A 20,523-nucleotide genomic window follows, 5' to 3' on the forward strand; every position below is an offset into this window, starting at 1 on the left:
GTTGCAAATAATTGGATTCAAACTTGGTACAAGCAGTTTGAACCTTCGGTATATACTTTTTTTTTCCGCTAAAATGGATATTTCATACATAATGAGTACGGATACACCCAATAAAATTAGAAAACAAGAATTCACAAATTGCCCTAAGCAACTCCGTCTCTCCGGCCTATAGAGTGTCCTCTGAGTGGCAGGCCACATAAACAGCCATGCAATCTGCAGCCCCATTGACCTCTTTGAATATATGCTTAACCTGAAAGATCACTCTATCTCTTATCATCGCCCAAATGTTCTAAAGTAGAGGATGTCTCTCTCCACCACCGCACGGGCTCTCTTGGATCCAGTTGATCATGATGGCCGAGTCATTTTTCAATATAATCGAATTAGTCTGTAACATTCGCCACACATAACGCAGGCCGGCTAAAGCCGCCCGCAACCCTACACCAAACATCAAGGTGTCGAAGATTTGGTAGGCATTACCTGCCACCACCGCACTGAATCCGAACGAGCGGTTCCGCTCTACACAAGTCATTGTAACAGCCGTTATCTCGGACCACGACCTCGGCATTCCACGACAGCGACTCACATGCCGATTGCCGATCGAGCGTACATGTGGCAAAGTGAGTGGCGCTTTGGTAATTCTTCACGATTCGAATGGGCATTCTCGTACGAGTACACTTGATAACGCATCGTCCCCCAACGGGCTTCTGGCCCAGCGATTTGGGCGGCGATTCCTTCCCCACAACAAACGGGGAAGGAAAAAGAAAGACAATTCTAGCAATCGATCTTTTCTTCTATTAATATCTTTCTCCCCTAAATTTCCGAAGGATTTGAGATCAGTTTTCTCTTTCGACAATCGTCGGCGAGCTCTCTTTGTTTTCCGGCGATTCCGGCGGTCCCGGTCCGAATCGCCAACGCGGGGCGGGGCGAGGACAGAGCCTGGATCTGGTCGGAGGCCGCGATATCGGGAATGGACGGGCGGGATTGAGGCTGCTTCCCCTCCTTGCCATGGGCGGATGCTTGTCCCTCGAGGAGCCCCAGCTCCTCCGCAATAAGAAAACAGGTATATATCCCCCCCTCCTCTCTCTCTCTTCTGGGAGATCCTAGTCGTTTGGTATTCTTGTAAAAAGATTCCTAGTTTTTACTATAATGCCGGCAAGGGAAATGGATCTCTGGTTGTTCTTTGAGAAATTAGAATAGAGAGAGGTTATCGTGTTGTTTAATTATTCTCTAGTGTTTTTGGATAGTGGACAGAAATTAAAAATTTCTTTGAGACATCCGTGCATTGTAGTTAGCGATGATAATATGTTTTGGATTTTTTTTCCATTCATTAAAAATTGGTGGGGAAGCAAGAGTAAGCAGTGTTTGTGAAAAGTGCTTGTGAGAAAGCATACCGGATGGGTCTTGATATGGGTGGGTTAGGCTGGCTATTTGAAGCAGATTAACAAGACAGGCTTGTAATTGTCTGCAGACTGGTTTGGAATATCAGTTTTTAAAAGTTTTCACATGTGCTGTGCAGTGAGAATTTGCAAATGAGCTGAAGAGTTGTTGACATGCTTTCGTTCTGCAACGCAAATATATCCCAAGTTCCGCATCTTTTTATTTTTGTTTAGCAATGTTGGTGAAAAGTGCAAGTATGCATGAGATGAGCATGGTGGCTTATCTTGATGGCAGGTAGGATACATGGCAATCAGTAGAGTGCATTACTATTCTATGGTGGTCATGCGGAGTACCATCATAGAAGGCATAATAGTGGACAACAACTAAGATGGGCTTTGGGTCAGAGATTTGAGGTGGCCTAATAGAGGGACAGCAAATCCTCTATAGCTAAGTTGCAGCAAATTCTTATAACCTAGATACACTGTAGATTTTGATAGGCCAAAAAGAAATCCAAGGTCAGAGTATAAACAAAATGTGGTTTAAGTCTACTGCAAAGTGGAAAGTTAGTTTTGGTAGATTTCGAGATTCCTAAGCGGCTCACAAATTTTTTTACATGTGTCTCAAAGTCTGCTTTATATGGCAGTCAGCCTAAAGTGGAAGCTTAGTTTTGACTTTGCAGTAGACCTGATCCACATCTGAATAGAGGAGGCAGGAAGCTGCTTTGGCAGAAGATTGTTATGAAAAAAGATATAATTCCACCTACCAACATTTGGAGATGTGGGACATATCAAGTCAGCGCCAAGTTAACGATACATGGCTTGTTCATAATGATTATGGTTCCCTTTGTTCAGATCTTTCTGCATCATCAGATAAAAAGACACTTTTAGGTGGCATTGTAGCTTAGATAGGTATTTAACAAGTTTTTCAGGAATTAAATATCAGCTTTTATAGGAGATTTCCTAGAAACAGCAAGTTTGATATTAACCTACCACAGTGCTTTTACATTTCAAATATAAAATGTGTACTGCCATGTGCAACCTAAATTGCCTTTTTACCACATAAGTTGATAGTCAATGAAAAATAACTTGAGCAACAGATACACAAAATCACAAATACCAAAAAGAGTGAATATTATGTATTGCTACCTTGTAGAGACTTTTTCTCTAGTAAGGATGCACATTGGGATGGGCCAGTTAGTGGATCACATAACCTCATCCACATTATAGACATACTGGGCCAAGTTACCATTTGGTTGGTCCGGGCTTTGGCTCGAGCATGAAAAGTATGGTCCAAGTAACATTCTGATCAACTTTGGGCTATCTCTTTGTGCCCCCAATAGTCTGACCAGCCTGGGCAAAATGAAACATAGATGTACATTTTGTGTCTAAGAATCTTGACATATGCATAATGTAATAATCAAATTCTGGTAGCACTTAAAATTCCACTTGTAATTACAAAATTACTAATTTAGTATGTTAATTTATATATATAATCCAAAAAAAGTCACTTGGACTTTTGGGTGTTTTCTTGGGTTGAAACTTGAAACTAGACATGATCTGTGCAAAATATTACTTGCGAAGGCCTGGGTTCAATTTATAAAACTGGGCTCGGCCTGGCTATAGCATGTTGGATGGAAAGGGGGCTGGAATGAACCTGGTCAAGTCGTCTAACATGGGCCAAGCCTGTTACCACCTCTAGCACAGCCCGGCTTGCCCAATGTGCACCCTTTTCTGTAGTCTAACTCATTATGAAATTGTTTGAACTTTGAATAAAGGGTCGGCATGGAGTTACAAGGTTTAAAATCATGTCCGTTTGAAAAATTGCAGTTGCAGGCCATCCATAAGACTCAGACATAAGAAAGTAAGGACATCAATGTTAAGATTAGGTTCTCTGGTCTCATTTTGTTACAATTGTCATACTAAACAGCAGTTGTGGCTGTGTTAATTTGCGTTTTCTTCTAATTTCTCTTATTATGTATCAGTTAAAATAAGCAAAGCTGCATCTGATGTCCATGGTGTGGTAAGTGTTCTGGCCCCTCCAAAGGATGTTGATGACTTGCGGCTGATAGGTGGATATGGAAATGTCAACATATTCACATATCGCGAGTTGAGAGCAGCCACCAAGAATTTTCGACCAGATCAAATTCTCGGAGAGGGTGGGTTTGGAATTGTGTATAAAGGTGTTATTGATGAAAACATCAGGACAGGTTTCAAATCCACTCATGTTGCTGTTAAAGAGCTCAATCTAGAAGGCTTCCAGGGAGACAGGGAATGGCTGGTAATGTTTTTTATTTTAGTTTGAATTCAGATTATGACACTATTTGGGGTTGCCTTTATGGATCCTCATTTGCCAAGTATACTTATTTAGGGCTACCTCTGATGTTATTCAGCAGAGAATGCTCTAACATTCATGCATATCAAATTCGGATACCTTTCATAGTTATTGACATGCTTTTACGACCTGCTGTCAACCTGCAACTCTCCACCGTTTGCTTACCTAGGTTTGGGGCCAGCCATGGCAATGTTCAATTCTCCAAACAGTATGACAATAAAAAATGAAGAGGTTGTATTATTGTTTTTATTTTTAGTTTCTTCTAAAACAATAGACCAAAGAGGTTGTGAATTAGTCAGGCAAGATTAAGATTATGCCTAGTCTCTTGTTCTACTTTATTTTAACGGGAATGCAGGACTAAAGTCATTGTCACTGGGTCACCACTATATAATAGTTAACTACAAGTAATAAAAAACCATACAATTATCTAGAACATTCCTTATATAAACAAAATTGTGAATACCTAATTAAATTCAGAGAAAAATAAATAGAAGATACCTTTTTGGCCCGTTGACATGTTCCTAATGCCTTTGCTATGAACACCTTGACCTGAACAAGTAACCCATCTTGTGAAGGATGTGACATTATATGAGTGAAAGATATATCATACAGCAAAGCGTGGAAACCATTTGAGGCTTTTGTTGGTTGTCTAGGCCTTTCCTTTTAGGCAAATATCTACAGATATGTTCGTTTTGTTGAGGCATCCTAAATCATGACAAGGCTATAATGGACCCTTGGTTCCCAAGTAATTTTCTCTTGAAGTTTAGGATGTAAATAAAATTTGAGGTAAACTAAAATGAGAAACTGCAAAGGCAACTTCAACCAACTGCTTTAAGAAAGCATTATTGTGAATTTGTGACTGTAATATGTAGGATGACGAAGTAGATTGAACCATGGATAAGATAACTAAGAGGACTGGCAAGTTAGTTGCTTCCTGTCAATCCATCCAACACCCAGATCTTTGAAACACTACAGACGTGCTTCTTATTGGGACCTTTAATTTTTTGTTAATTGATCCTGCATCCAGGGATATATCCAACTTGTATATGCTTGGGAATCCCATGATCTTTGATAAGAAAATGAATAAAACAAGCCTGTATGCACATCAGGGCACAATAAACCATTTCATTTTATAAGTCATCTAACTCTAGCTGGTAGATTTCCAGATTAAACTCGAGAACAATGTGATCATAAATGCGATCGCTGAAGTTGCATGTCATATTTTGGCAATGCTTCAGGCATACCTATACAAAAACTAACAATACCATCTTTTTGTTTTGTTCAGGCAGAAGTCAACTATCTCGGGCAGCTTAGTCACCCAAATCTTGTCAAACTTATTGGTTATTGCTGTGAAAATGAACACAGACTGCTGGTTTATGAGTTCATGGCCTGTGGCAGCCTTGAAAGGCACCTTTTCCGACGTATGTTCCTGTGTTAATGCTTATTAATAATTGTTTCCTACTTTTTTTAAAATAAATCTGATTTGCTACTCTAATTGAGAACTGTAGTTTAGCATTTTTAAGGGAACGTTGACATCAATAAAATATTGTATCTTTTACTAAAACTGAAATATAAAGGAAATATAACTGACCGTAAGTGAAAATTAGGCATACAAAATGTCACATTAAATTATATACAGAGGAATGCTTCAAATAGAAAGCCCATTTCTCCATTAAATAAATAAACATGTCAAGAGCATACAACCAGATGGATGCCATTTATTTTCCGAAGACTTTATGAGAGGGGGAAGGAGGGAGGGAGAGAGGGGGGGGGGGGGGGGGAGAGAGGGAGAGAGATTGTTTTGTGGGTAGGAGAAAAGGTTGGGGGAGTTTGTTTTTTTTTTGGGGGGGGGGGTGTGGAGGGGGGGAATTAGGAAGGGTGCCATTAGCAAATATCAGGACATTCCTAATGTTGCCATGCCATTTCTGCTTGGAGTGTTAAAATGAGAATTCTAAGGCAATGGCTGATATCAGATGCGTATGATAAACTGCTGCTTTTTACGTTTAGGCTTAAATGCCTTAGTGTTCTTTAGGTAAATTTAGCTTTGCTAGATATGTGCAAATGTGCACATTCTACTAAAATATTTTGACTGCTGCTATTTCATTTCTTCTTTGTTATCAGGGATTTCCATCACAATGTCATGGTCTACTCGTATGAAGATTGCCCTGGGCGCTGCAAAAGGGCTGGCTTTTCTTCATGGACTTGAAAGACCTGTTATTTATCGTGACTTCAAGACATCAAATATCTTACTAGATGCGGTTCGTGCTGCTTTTTCAGAATTGGAATTTTATATACAATGATAATAGTCCTTATGTGCAACTAATGATTTTAATTGATTCAAAATCCTTTGTAATCTATTAAAGTCAAATACGATTGCCGTAGATAAAGTTTATCAAAAAAATACACTTGGTAACATATGTGCATTCATACCTATTACATTATGTTGGAAGGCAAAACATCCAAATTATGATACTTTTATAAGATTTTGAAATTTCGATAAACTTATTGATTCCATCATCTTTAGTTTTGGCTACTTTTTGGGTTTCAATCCATAATTGAACATGTATAACCTGTAATTGATGAGTATTAAGTTATGAATACTAGTTATATCAGCACAACTAATTATTCTGTAGAACCTGATATACAGATTGTGTCCTTCAAGAAAAAGGGAGAGAAGAAAAGAATTAATATAACTGAACACCAAATCCGGGCAGCAGCCTAGACAATAATGTATCTCAGCTGAATATGCACGGGTGATGTACCCTGATTAAGTGCCTATGCGGCCACCTGTGGCAGCAGTTCAGCCTTTGGACAAGTAGAATAAAATACCTGTTATGCCCCTGATCCAGCACAGCAAAACTGAGATATAGTACCATGTGTTGATATGGTATGATACTGAGGGGTGTGCTGGTATGGTATGGCCAGTACTGCTATGAAATGGTACTTCAATCCATGACTTGAAATTTGTATATGCCAATTTGCATACAGTTTTCAAGAAGAACATAGAATTTATCTTATATTAAATCCATTATCTCTTAATGGATAATCAAGCATTTAGGTAGAATTCTGTGACTCTGACCAGTGACTACAAGTTATATAAAACGTCACCTTAATCACCTGTTACTTGTACTCATCGCTTCTGCAATGTCTTGTGGGGTGAGTTCATGAGTCAATTTGCCCTTTTGCTTTGGAAAAGCAAGCAGAAACAAGGAAGAAAAAAGAGTTGCTAGCATTTCACAGAATTTGGCTGTGAATTTGTGCACGCAACTTGTATTCTTTTTCTGAGTATCACAATCTCTTATTTTAGTTCTAATTTACCTAAAATTAATTTATTAATGACCACTGAATGGATGATAATTGCTGAAATTTGTAAATAATTTTTACATTGTAATCCCATCCTGTTATCTATTTTCAATTCTTGCCTTGCAGGATTATAATGCCAAACTTTCAGATTTTGGCCTTGCAAAGGAGGGACCTTTGGGAGACCAAACGCATGTCTCCACTCGGGTCATGGGTACTTATGGGTATGCTGCTCCTGAGTATGTAATGACTGGTGAGTCTGCTAAAAGTGTTTTGCAATATAAACATCTTTTTGGGGGAAAAGTGTATGATATCATTAGTTCTATGCTGAGTCACTCAGTAAAAACTTTTATTACTATATTCAATTCATAATTTGGTAATCTTTGATGCTTTGAGTTGGAGGTTCTGAGATGCTAGCTGGTTTGCATCTATTCCAAATAGGCTTACAGTAATATTCAGAATTAGCAGCACATCTACTTCATAATTTTTAAGGTTTGTGGTTGGTCTCTCCATCTCAGGCTCTTTTTTAATTATTTTTTTCCTGAAATCTACTTCATTATTTTTTAAGTTTTGTGATTGGTTTTTCCATCTCAGAATCCTTTTTTTTTCCTGAAACAGAAATCACTTAATTGTTTATACCACTAAACGAATATGAATATGTTCTTCTTCCGTCTCCTTTTTATTCCCTAAAGACACTGTTTCTGGCAGATGGCTGATTTATCTTTTTAATGGATTATACATTGATCAAATTATTATTGGCTGCATTTTTTCAGTCTGAATGTAGGTAAAATAAATTAGAACTGCAAGGAAAAATGCTTTCTTTTTTGGTCTAGCATTGAGCTCTTTTTTGGTTTACCTTTTTGCTCATGTTCTGAGCAAGACTCGCCTTGCACCTTTTAAACAAGTGGCTCTCCAACTAATCCCTACAGTTGATTTATCACAGGCCATTTAACTGCCCGGAGTGATGTTTACGGTTTTGGAGTTGTGCTTCTCGAGATGCTCATAGGAAGAAAGGCCATGGACAAGAGCAGGCCTAGCCGAGAGCATAACCTAGTAGAGTGGGCTCGCCCACTGTTGATCCATAACAGAAAATTGCTGAGGATCATAGATCCAAGAATGGAAGGGCAGTACTCTACCAAAGTGGCGATGGAGATTGCCGGCTTAGCATATCGGTGCCTCAGCCAGAACCCCAGAGGGAGACCCATCATGAGCCAGGTAGTCGAGACCCTAGAGGGCATTCAAGACCAACCTGAGAGCAGGGAAGACATGCTTCTCCAGAGCTGCAGTAGTGCTGTGACCCTCTATGAGGTTCCTAAAGAAACTGCGGATCGCTGACAAGAAACACTCCCAGGAATGCAGGTGAAAACGAACAGAAGGTACGTAGCAGAAGAACTCAGCCTAATGATGGCAGGAGCCCAAATGGAATATATGCTATATACTCCCTTGCCATATTATGATGGCCCACCACCAAAATCTTCTCATCATAATGGGGGTGCAAAACCATCTTTTGATGAGGTTCATATGTAAATTGTGTGATGATTGTTCGACTTTTCCTGTACACTTATTTAGATGTTGATGCGTGAACATTTCAATTTATTGTCATCCTTTACAACCACACTCATCATGTTTACTGCAAGTACGCCATTTGCGCATCGACATCTAGTTTGATATGCTGGTACAGAAGATTATTTGCATAAGCAACCTTAACAAGCAGCTGATTTTTATCAAAGCAGAGATGAACCAAGCTCATGCTCTCTCCTAGCTTCTTTGTTTTTTAGTATATTTCATTTATCCTAGATTAAAGGGTTTTATTTGACAATATTTTGGTTTATGTTGTTTTGGCTTCTGATGCTTGTGGCATCAGCAGGCATGACAACCACAGGGCTTAGTTACCGAATATTGGTTGCCATTTACTTTACACGTAGAAAGACATGAAAGTTGATACGAAAAAGAAACCTCAAAACAATCTGGAAAAAAGAAAACCACTGACACGGACTCGAGTTGCGGGCACTGCATGGTGTCACATGATCACGGGCAGTCGTGATTTTGCGGCCCAGATCTCCCATTTAACCCCGAACTGGAGGGGATCCAAATCCATTTAACTCCATCCAAGAAGCATATAAGGGTAAAGTAATAGCTAGAACTTGCTATCTGGTGATCCCCTGGCTCGAGAGGCAAAACTTGAGGTACACCCGTAGGAGAAGACACAAATTTTCGAATAGGAATATCACCAAAGGATTGTAAAGTATGCATTACAGAACCCCGTCAAAAATTGGTAGCTAGTGATAATTCACCAACAGATTTATTGTAGATCTTACGTAAAGATTCGAAATTATTTAGAGAAGTTCAATTTGCCAACATATTACATATGATTCCTCAGCGCTAAAGGCCTGCATGTTTACTTCTGGATATGCAGTTCAAACATTTACCATCACAGAGGTTTCAGGAATGCGATCCTTCCAAGATGATCTGTTGCAATGCAAAAGGTTGCACATCTTTTACTCCATGTTTTCATGAACTACCAAAATAGATTGAAAATTGTACGCATCATATAACACAGATCAGAAAGCTTCATCAGATATCCAGGATATTACAAACTGGAATTTCTACTTGGCACCTGTCATCCTCTTGCACTGGCTACCGCGCTTTTGTTTCCTCGGAGTCCCCGAGTTGGGAGCATTTTCCTATCACAAGAACAAAATTTGTATAAGCACGAGCCTCAAATCCATCGATACCAAGCTCCAAAAAATGTACAACAATCAAATTCATTGATATCTACAGAATAAAGAAAATGATTGAATGCACTAGTAATGCAAATCCATAAAATTGTCTTCTAGTTGGCTAAGATTTTAATTGAGGATAACTCTGGCATTTTTGTCACCATGTAACCCCAGCTCTCCAGTCTCCACCAATGCGTATTTATGCCTCCAAACATCCTGGGTCAAGAACACATTGAAAACAAAGATAAAATGCCGAAGTATGAAATCAGAGCACTACGACATGTCGGGATCCTTCCAGAGCATTAAGATCTCTAGTAACCTGACAATCTTGACAACATGAGATGCTTGTTTCCATCTGTGTTCTATCCATTTTCTACTCTTTCGATTAGTTTCATGCACTTAAATGACCCTTACTATGGTAAGCAAAGTTACAAGCACTCTTTTCTATCACAAGCAGCACAAAAAGCATTTCTCATGCACATGAATTCTAATTGATTCTTGTTTTTTCTAGTTAAACAAGGGGAAAAAAGAAAATCTAAGAAGCTTAATTATACATCTCCTAAAACTGTACAATTTTTCCCCTAAATTATCTTGGATGAAAAGTGAAAATGCAATATTGCACATGGATGGAGTGCAGTGACATCACTGGCATGATATGAACTCAACTTTAACAACTGAATAGGGATGATCACCTTAACTTCTTGTGCACATAATCATATGAATTCAACCCGAGGGTGTTCCAACTGCTATTGAATGATGAAAGAGTTCAGAAACTTCGGGACTAAAGTTACAGCTAGTACCTGCATGGGGCCCCACCCCATACTAAGCTCAACTTTGCCACAAGCTGCGATATGGATATTCTGTCTGCTTGATCGGAGGATCCCACAGCCACCAATCCCTGTAATGCTAACAGGAACTCCATCTGGGCTTTTGGGGACATGAAAAGGTGCCTCGGTTCATGAGCAGTACTTAAATCAACCACCTAGAACAACATAGGGGATAGAATAGGTTATCTTGGACTGAGTTGCATCGACTTGTTAATAAATAAATAAATAAATAAAATTAAAGCTAGTGCAGATCTATAATACACGGTAGTGACATGATCCTCTTTTGCAAACTTCACAAGGTATGCAGGAACCATAACTACAGAGTTCTGCAGTCATGAAGGTTCAGCAACTTGCCTGTTGCAGCCAAGATATTGTGGAATCCGGAAACCTCTGATCTAGAAAGTGTGTGGTCAATATGCTCAGAACTTCACTTGCCGTCTCACATGACAGTCTTTCTAGAACAGGCCCAGTTCTATCCATAAGCTCAATCAGACTAAGATCATCACCAGAACAGAGAGCTTCAACATATGCAGACTCCGCATCCCCAACAATAAGAAACTCCTTAACCCGTTGCCAGAAGCCACTCATACCTTCCAAGTTACTTTGCTTGGCACTATCATTACTAGCTGAAACAGAATGTAAATCCTTTGCATCCCTTGCTTGACTGCTGACTGAGCTGTGAGCATTTCCTCCTGAGTTCTTCTGTATACCCTTGGTTATAGGATTTCTAATTGTATTCAGTGCAGGATCCCGCCAAAGTTCCACTCCATCTTTGACTGAAGTGCTTGACCTGCTTTTCAGAGATGCATTTTCACCCCACGGTTCCTTATTTTTCATAGATAATAGTGAAGGTTGTTTGTAATTAGAATCCGTTGATGGCCTAGGTGTGCAGGTGGAAAGCCGAGGAGATGAAGAAACACTTTGATTTTTCTTCAAAAGTCTGGAACTAGCCATGTTAGAATAGTTTTCATTTCGAGTAATGCCTTGCGATATTTTATCTACAGCATACTCCAAGTTATGCACCTTGAACTTCAAGGTTGACAGGTTGTCTAGTGTATTCCCCATAAACACCTGAACGATGCAAAAGCAACAAAAATTTAGGAGGGATGGAGACATAAACACCTATACAGGTGCACATATGTACACACACACACACACCCACAGAGACACACACACACACACACACACACACACAGAGAGAGAGAGAGAGAGAGAGAGCCCACCTACATGTCATCCCAAAAGAACATATAATTACTTGCATGTTATAAAACAGCATAAAGAAGAAAAAACGTGCAAAATAAATTAGCTAAATACAAGATGCAAAACAGATTGCAACCTGATGGGCTTGTCAAGGACCTAGGCCAGGCCTGGATAGGAGGATGATATTAGTTTGGATTTGCATCCTGGGTCAAGGTCTAAAGTCCAAACTTCTGATCTCCAGAACTCTGGGACTGTCCTATCTTGCCGCATCCCACATGCATATGTCAAAATGGTACAGAAGATCCAACATTTACCATGACCTGTGTAAGGGTGCAAAAAAGGATATGAACAGTCCAACCCAACATATCACCAAACAAGGTAGGCTTGAGTTGATTGGTTTCGTCTCTAAATCATGCCTTGACTGTACCTCAGTCAGAATCAAATTAACTTGTTCATATTGCATGAAAAAATGGTAGATGAGTTAAGAATGTTAGGCAGGTGGCACCTAAACGGTAGATCATGCAGGAACGGAAGTTGCAGGCAGATAACAATAGAAATGAGTGATGTCCATAGGAAAAGAACCATCTTTCTTGTCTCTAAGATCATGCAAATTGGGGCTAACATATGGATCCAAATACATCATAAAACTTGGTCGGTTTAAGTATAGCAAGTCAGAGGAAAAATACGGTGCTAAGGAACCAGATCAATAATAAGATTCGAGATGTAATGAATTGGTAGCTCTTTTGTATGCCAGTAATTAATATGACATATCAAGAAACAAAGAAAAGAATTAGAACTGAGTGAGGAGATCTGCAGGGAGGATATGAATTAAAAGACATCTAAATATTGCTACGTTGAGACAATATTTCACAATGCTTGGTGCAAATTGGAGGAGACATCATAACAGCAGTTCTTTAACAAAGGGTAGCAGCAATTTGAGATAGCATGTGGTATAAGCATCAACACCATAACATTTAAGTCTTTAATAAGATTGGCCTGAAAACTGTGTATGATAATTCTAGCACAACCTTCTTTCGTAAGATATTAAGATCCAGCAGATTATTAGAATTATAACCAACAAACACCACCCATGCATCTCTAATCCTCTATATAAATAACTCTTTTCCATTCATCCCTCTTAAGGGCCAGTATCATTATAAATCATCTTATCAGATATAGAACAAATAATTTCTTGCCTGAATATGTAGAATACCTGTAAGAGATCCAACAAGTTTGACTGCTTGGTTTCGATCTCCAAGAGTTGCTTTCTGATGAAGGACAATTCATTTGCAGCATGCAGACAGCATCCATGCACAGTCTGGGAACAGAAGTCTGTAACAGTTGAATCCAAACTATTGCGTTCCCGAGTTCTAAGGAGTTCGGGTTCGATTTCCTCAGCGGTAGGCTTTTGATTCATCCCAATTAGGTCTGCTGAATCCCCATCCTCAAGACACTCATGAGCAACAGCTACATGCTTCGTCTCATAGCTGCCACTAACTAAATCTGACACAGAAGAGCATTCCGGTTTATCATCCATTGGGTCGCCATACTTGACATCTTGCTCCCCAGCTGCATGTGCTGCCATTCTATCAAAAGCCTTCTCAATGCAATGTCTCCCAGATTCTTTCTGTTCAGCACCAGGCAAAGGCATAGCACGACTTTTTGGAAATGATATCTCGATATGCCAATCATTTGACTTTATATGTTGGTGATTCTGCACATAGTTGGTACAGGCTTTCCTCACAGATAAAGGAGCTCTTTTCTTTGTTGAACTGGTGGAGTTGCCACTTAGAACAGAAACAGGACCAACTTTCCTGAAAGATGTGTCTCTCCATCCACTATCACTAGCACTTGTAACATCATGGTAGTCTCCACTAAAATTTTCTGTCACAAGAACATGAAAAATATGTACAACAGGCAGTAGCACTGTTTGTCAACTTTTATAATATAACATGACATGAAAGGTTAAGTACTTGTATACATAGAAAGTGATGGTTATACACATAAAGGGATATAAGAAATACCAATAATGCAGTTAAAAAAGCTGAAGAATAGCTATGCATTTGTGATGTTAACAAAGAAAACAACTACTGCCCAGAAGCACATCAAATATTTATACAGGCCAAAAACAGTGATCTTCGCCAAATTGTTTATAGATGCCTTACTGCTTGAACTGCAGGCTCATAAGACTATCCTTTTGCTAAATGCTTGTAACAAAATGCATGTAAAATCATAGAAAGATGGCATTATCATCTACTCAGTCAAAATCAACATTTATTCACTTGCCAAGTCTTCTAACAGGTCAACGTCTACTGCAATATGCTATTCACACTGGAATATGATGTCATTAATTTAATTGATAGTTGTTCAAAAATAAGTATTTTAGGTAATTCGGTCAGATATTTTGTTTTAGTATCAAGAATACTGCAGCAAAATAGCACAGAAACTAAGAATGCTGTCAGACCTTTTGTGGATGACCCAGCCTCTGAAGGTTCAGGAGATCCAGCTCCAGGCAGGGTTTTCCAACACTGTATGGCATGCATAATAGCATCCCGCACAGGTTTCACCTATAAAGAAAAAATGAAAGAACAATGCATAATCAAATATGATATGTGGTACAACTAAAAGTAGTCTAAAGTGCAACTAACCTTATCAAATCGACAACCTTCCAGTGAGCGCAGGCAGGAACTTCTGAAAGGCCCCAACAAAGCTCCAGCACTGACAGCAATACCTGCCAATGCCACAGAAGCAGCTTTGCGTGTTGTCCAGTCAGTACTTTTGAGGGCATCCAGAATGCCAGTCAGTGCCACAGACAGAGCATGCTCTGTGGAAGCACCTCCTGCCTGGTAGCATGAGACAAAATAATCATGCAAAATTTGCCAAAGAGATAAGGGGAGGGAAGGAATAGCCATGTCTCATTGTTATCTAACAGGGCATTCAACATAACATAATTTATCCAGTAATGAGGAAATTAGAATGGGAATGGGCATATCTGCTTATCTATCTAGCTAACATAGAACTTTAAATCAATAGTAAGAGCATCTAGCACTCCTTCAGGAAACAGGAGGCACTTGTCTTCATCAGATATTTATTTCATTTGGGCAAGACTGTTTCACTGGATGCTACTTTAAGCCACTTTAAGTGAACTAGTTCTCCTCTATTCACATATTTTGGCTGTTGAAGGTTGTGCCGTTGTGGCTTAAATTATAGTAGCACATAATGAACGTTTCTGTTTCACAATGTTCTTTAAGTTATTATTTATTCATAGAAAGAAGGAAAAAGGTGTACGTGTTTATGATGAATCACTTTACAATTAGTTTTAAGTATTCTCACATAGCAGTCACAGAGGTGCAATAAAATATAATACACTTTCATGCTCTCTCTTTCATTTTCATTGAAGCCCATAGATATCATTACATGATTTCTACAACATATTTCCTTTAAACATATCAAGTAGCTTTCAGCATTGGCAAAGCTGTCCCCAAAGCCAAGTGAAAAAGATGGAGAGTTGATGATACATTGACACCAGTCATTAGAAGCATGTCAAACTATGAAATTAATTTAAATTCAACATTTTGACAAATGAGGAATCACAATACCAGCCTCAAACAATTGGGGCAAGGTTTGATTATTATGGTTGTGGACTTATGGTTACATCAAGTTAGCTTTCTGCACTTGCTGACTCAGTTTGGCATCGAGCTATAAAAAGTCAAGAGGCAAATAATACACAGTCAGATCACAAAAAGGATTCTTAATAGATAAGATCAGGCTTTGATTGAGATTATGATGACTAGACTGCCAATTGAGAGCAGGAAAGAGCAAAAACAATTAAAACAAGAAAAATTTCGATAGATGGCAAGATCACAACCTCAATTAAGGCCAAAAAGGAAGAACAGGAGGGGACAAAATGTGTGTGTGTGTGTGTGCGTGCGCGCTTTTAGATATAACGAAAATGACAGTAAGGCTTTCTGATAATGGTTAAAAGAACTAATTGATAAGTCAGAAACAAAATGCAGAAACAAGCTTGGATTAAGTGCCCATTTGAGAAATTTACCATCTCGTCCTTTGGTGAATTTGGCACTACAAGAGCACTATTGCCATAAGAACAAACCCAGCACTATTACGCCATTTTAAACCACATACCATTGAAGTCATAAGGGGCCTACTTGATAAGTTCTCATCTTCTTGGAAACTATATATTTCGTACATCTTGATTACCTAAACCAGAGGTGCATGAGCTGTCTCAAGTGCAAGCACAAGAAGCAGATCTCTTGAAGGATACAGTTCGGATGCGTGTGCCAGGACGAGATTTCAGAGAAATTCTAAAGCTGGTGCTGCATCTTATGTAGAATTTTCCTGCTATTGAGATACACTCTAGGCAAGAATCAATCCTTCTTATGATTTAGTAAACTTCAATAATTAATAGTGTGACTTCCTCTTTCTACAATAGAGCAAAGCATATACCTACAGATTTACTTCCAAGAAAAGTTATCAATTGATTGCATTACAAAATGTGGTTACAAGAGCGAATAAAAAATTGATTTTGAATCCTTGTAGCATCCATTCCTTCCACCATGCTGAAATTTAGCGATTGATTCGAGTGCTATTGTTAAAATTATGCATATCACCAAATTATACAGGGTATGCTAACATGTTCAGCCCGATGATATGTAAGGGTTTAAAAGTAACATCAAGAACATAAAAGAAAAGCAAAAAGTTATACACGAAATAGATGCTTCTAACGCAACAACAGACTCATGTAAATAAAAAGATAAGATAGCATACTACTATATATAAAAGCCAGCATATCCAAAGTCCATAGTCTAGAAAACAACAGATTTGACCTGAATGATGCTTCTGATCAACTCAATGATGGCTGGCTTCGCCATAAAGTGCGGATTTTTGAGCAACTTAACGACACGAGCCAGCATCTGCGGCAAAATCGACATAGGGGGATCGGTTGCCTCATCAATAACCCTGGCTAAGCACAACGCCGCACCAGCTTGCACGTATCTGTTCTGCTCACCAAGAGCTTCAAAAAGGGGCCTCACCAATGCCACAAAGGCAGTGCTGCCGCCGCCGCCGCCAGAGCTCCTTATGCTCGTAGCCAGAACACCACATGTTTCCACACAGGCATCCCTGACAACAGAATCTGTATCCTTGAGGCGCTTGACGATACTAGCCACCATCTTCGGAAGGTGGGAAGCCAAAAGGCTCCCATGAGCCCTGGCCAAGTTGGCCATTACTCTCACGCATTCCTTCCGAACAGCACTCTTCTGCTCGGAGTCAGTATCGGTAATGCACGAGAGGAACGGCGGGATCATGTCAGGAGTTAAGCTCTCGGCAGTCTTCTCGAGCTCGTCCACACCAATCTGGTGGGTGTCCCTGTCGGCGAGCTTGTTCAGCGAGAGGACCAGCCGATGCTTCAGCTCGAAGACCGCCTGCTGTGAGGTGACCATCCTGCCACCCGCCCTGGCCTTCACCTGGGACGGATTGGACTTCATATCGATTAATCTTCCCAAAGGGTAGGAATTCCAACGGATGGTTTGTTGATCTCTCACTTCCGACCCTCCACCAGCTACCAAACCGCTCAAAGCTCACAACTTGGCGTTAGATTTTGAGCCGCGGCAACCGGGCTTCCTTCAACAAGTGGAGAGCGGGGACTGGCCATAGTGATGGTAGCGGCGTCCATCAAATTTTCAAAGATTTCTCCCCTGGTTGCTGCTCCAAATTCTAATAGGAACACAAATCTCAAGTTACTGACTAACAGGAAAGCAAACCATATTAAGTGAGGAGCTATAAGAAATAGAGTTGAGTTTTCTCAAAGAAAAGATCAACAGCCGAGAAAAGCCCAAAAGAGAAGTAACTAAATAAAGGAAAAGGAGATGACGAACTCATGGTTTTCCGAGATGGATAAATTTTGTACAGAAACTGAAGAAAGGGGTTCCCATGAATAAGGATTAAAGAGACTCACAAGTCGCAACCCCTTACCCTACTTTCAGAAATCAGATCAAAGAAACAAACACACACACACAAAAAAAAAAAAAAAAAGCCGAAAGAGACAAAGCTGGAGAGATCCATCCAGTTGTGGAAGAAGACAGAGCAAAGGCTGTGGATTTAACGACGGAAAGATAGAGATCCTTCGCTCCAGATAATGCCTGAAAGAAATCCAAGAAGAGGGAGGGAGAAAGGATGCCGATCGAACAAGTGGAAGAAGGTAATGGGAGCAGACAAAAGAACCCTAGAATTCGAATTACTCTATTTCAAATGAGCGCAGAACCCTAAAAAGAGTGGAGGGGGGAAAAAAAAAAGCTGAGAGAGAGCAGACACCGAGGGACAACCGCGAAACCGAGGAGAGAAATAGGGGGAACGAGGGAGGGAGAGAGAAGTGGGTGCACGATCGGAGGGGAGGGAAAGCGGGGTTGGGTTGGCGATTCGAAATCCCGATGAGTATTGCTACGGGTCCCAATCCACTTACCAAAAACAACGAGTCATGTATACGGCACGCGCCTGACACGCCGTGGTTGGCCTTGGAAGCATTTATAATTCCGAATAGCGGGGTGATGATGGCTTGGTTTCAGTGGGACGCCTCGTCTTTCCGACAGCGAAGCTGGCGTCGCGTTTTCATCAAAAAAAAAAAAGCTGGCGTCGCGTGGGACACCTGACAGACGGGACGCGGAGGATATAATGATTTTGAATTCCGGGTGACCGCAACCGCTAAATGCCAAAAAGAGCCCAGCTGGGCTCGGGTCCGCTCACCGCCTGCCTCCTCGGCTTCGAGCAAACCCGCTCGCTAGAGAGAAATTATTGCATGGACGGACGGATGTACGGTAGCATCTCTAGGGTTATGTGGCGAGTGACCATTGGACTGGTCCACTGGACCTGGTCCATCCAATAAACCCGCCTGGTTGTCAGGCAGGGGAAACCGTTTGCGTTCGCCGCGCCCACGGCTTTAACCTGCCTGGTCTAAGCGTTTGAGTGTTTTTGTTCTTTGTGATGGAAGTTTCTGGCGCCAAAATGGGTGCAAGTATGAGTGTAAAGTATGCGACTTGTGTGACATTGTATTATGTACAATTTTGCTGCATATTTCTATCTATCATTAATTGTTTATTTTTTTGTTTTAAACTTATTGGATTAGATACATTAATAGATTGGTTAATTGCCCCTACTATCCTGAATCAGAAGGAAAAAATTACCCCACTATGCATAAAAACACTTTGATGTTTTTCATCTTTTCTGATGGTCTAACCCATGCTAAGGTGAGCAACTTCTGATATTTTTTAAAATTATATATTATGTCTTTCTATATGATGGAGTTCTATATCTGTAGATGAGAAAGAATTTTTATTCTGCATCAAATGCAGATCGTTATTGTACCACAAATATTAATTGTTCCAACTATATTTTCTTTCTCTCGTTAAATATTACCTATTCTTATATTTTGAATTTGTTGCAGTGCATTCATCGTTCAACCTACCAATTACTTGAAATGAAATCAAAGAGTCGAACAAAAAATCTTCTATCCAAAAATAGGGTTTATAAATTTTACATATAAATCAAGTTGTTTGCATGGTTTTAAATAATGGTATTATGATAGCCTGGCCACCATCCATTATATTATCATCGTAATAGGTATAAATAGAATCTTTTTATTTACATTTTAATAAAATAATATATTTTCAAATTTCAATTTTTTCTTTAAAAATGATTGTGAAGTCTAAAAATATATTACTTTATTTAATATAAACAAAGAAAATGCAATACTATTTTTCCAATATTCTTTATTATTTTCTATTATAACACTACTGTAATTGTTGTTATTTTAGTGATTATTTAATTATTAAAATTAAGTAACTTTTTGGGATAAATAATGGCTATTGTAGTGAACAATTAATAATGGTTTCAATAGAAAGCTATTAAAATGGGATAGCACATTGTTTAGAAGCTTGGTTATTAGAGCGGCAAAATAGATGGCTATATTTAGGTATTGTTGTAGATAGAAAGTGTTGCTGCCAAGATCCAAGCTAAAGAGATTGGATGGGCTAGTGAATAGTGGGTGATTGGTTATGACCTTGTTCGAATAAAGCGGTCTACTGAGAGTTCAACTTGAAAGCAAAAAAAACAATATTGAGAGCCACCAAATTTTATCCAACAGGGCATCTCTGATGCCTAAGTAGAAGAAGGATTTTGGAGAATAGTGGAGAACCGAGAATAGTAAAAGCAAGAGTGTTAATCTGAGAGAGAGTGTACTTGAAGGTCCTTCGAGGTTGATTATATAGAGCAATGTTCAGCATCGAAATAAGACGAATGTGCACCTTAATGGCTTGGCGGGTAATAACTACAAGCATCTTACGCATGTTATGGTGGTTAATTGCGTCGATAATGCGATAACCACTCGAACATACAAGATAACTATCCAGTATCACACCTTATAAGTATGTTAGATCACCACTATCTTTTTAATAGGCTTTAACCGCCTTAAGTATATTTTAATTCGAAGACACATGGCTCGTTGTTGTCGGTTATCTGTGCAGATCGGCAGCTCGGTTGACTATTTATATCGGCAACTCAGTCGACTGCTCAGGTCGGCAGCTCGGTATAAGTCAACAAATCCATGCCACATCAGAAAGGATAATAAAACCTAAGCCGTCATTGTGACCCGTCTATATTAGAAATACAAATCATGATAAACGCCACCGTCATACGTCCAATAGTGAATTTGTAATTCAAGGTGATCATTGAAACTAGTAAAATGAATAAAATGCAGA

General features: G+C 39.5%; 2 protein-coding genes across 3 annotated transcripts; one reads left to right on the plus strand and one right to left on the minus strand.

The window, feature by feature from the left end:
* Positions 1-700: 700 nt before the first annotated feature.
* LOC103707050 (probable serine/threonine-protein kinase PBL17) lies at positions 701-8,625 on the plus strand. Its single transcript, XM_008791395.4, has 6 exons — positions 701-1,060; positions 3,359-3,654; positions 4,994-5,129; positions 5,830-5,966; positions 7,138-7,261; positions 7,952-8,625. The coding sequence occupies exons 1-6, from the start codon at positions 1,006-1,008 to the stop codon at positions 8,341-8,343; spliced, it is 1,140 nt and encodes a 379-aa protein (XP_008789617.2). The 5' UTR covers positions 701-1,005; the 3' UTR covers positions 8,344-8,625.
* A 648-nt stretch (positions 8,626-9,273) lies between these two features.
* On the minus strand, positions 9,274-18,157 carry LOC103707049 (TORTIFOLIA1-like protein 2). Of its 2 annotated transcripts, XM_008791394.4 has the most exons (8): positions 16,600-18,157; positions 14,404-14,598; positions 14,220-14,322; positions 12,969-13,639; positions 10,910-11,626; positions 10,529-10,710; positions 9,626-9,692; positions 9,274-9,477 (listed from the first exon to the last, which is right to left on the minus strand). In XM_008791394.4, the coding sequence occupies exons 1-7, from the start codon at positions 17,257-17,259 to the stop codon at positions 9,629-9,631; spliced, it is 2,592 nt and encodes an 863-aa protein (XP_008789616.1). In that variant the 5' UTR covers positions 17,260-18,157; the 3' UTR covers positions 9,274-9,477; positions 9,626-9,628. The 2 variants fall into 2 exon arrangements, with proteins under 2 accessions (XP_008789616.1, XP_008789615.1); XM_008791393.4 differs by having other exon boundaries at positions 9,276-9,692; positions 16,600-18,156.
* Positions 18,158-20,523: the final 2,366 nt, after the last annotated feature.

This window comes from Phoenix dactylifera, chromosome 7, assembly GCF_009389715.1.
Source record: "Phoenix dactylifera cultivar Barhee BC4 chromosome 7, palm_55x_up_171113_PBpolish2nd_filt_p, whole genome shotgun sequence".
Taxonomy (NCBI): Eukaryota; Viridiplantae; Streptophyta; class Magnoliopsida; order Arecales; family Arecaceae; genus Phoenix; species Phoenix dactylifera.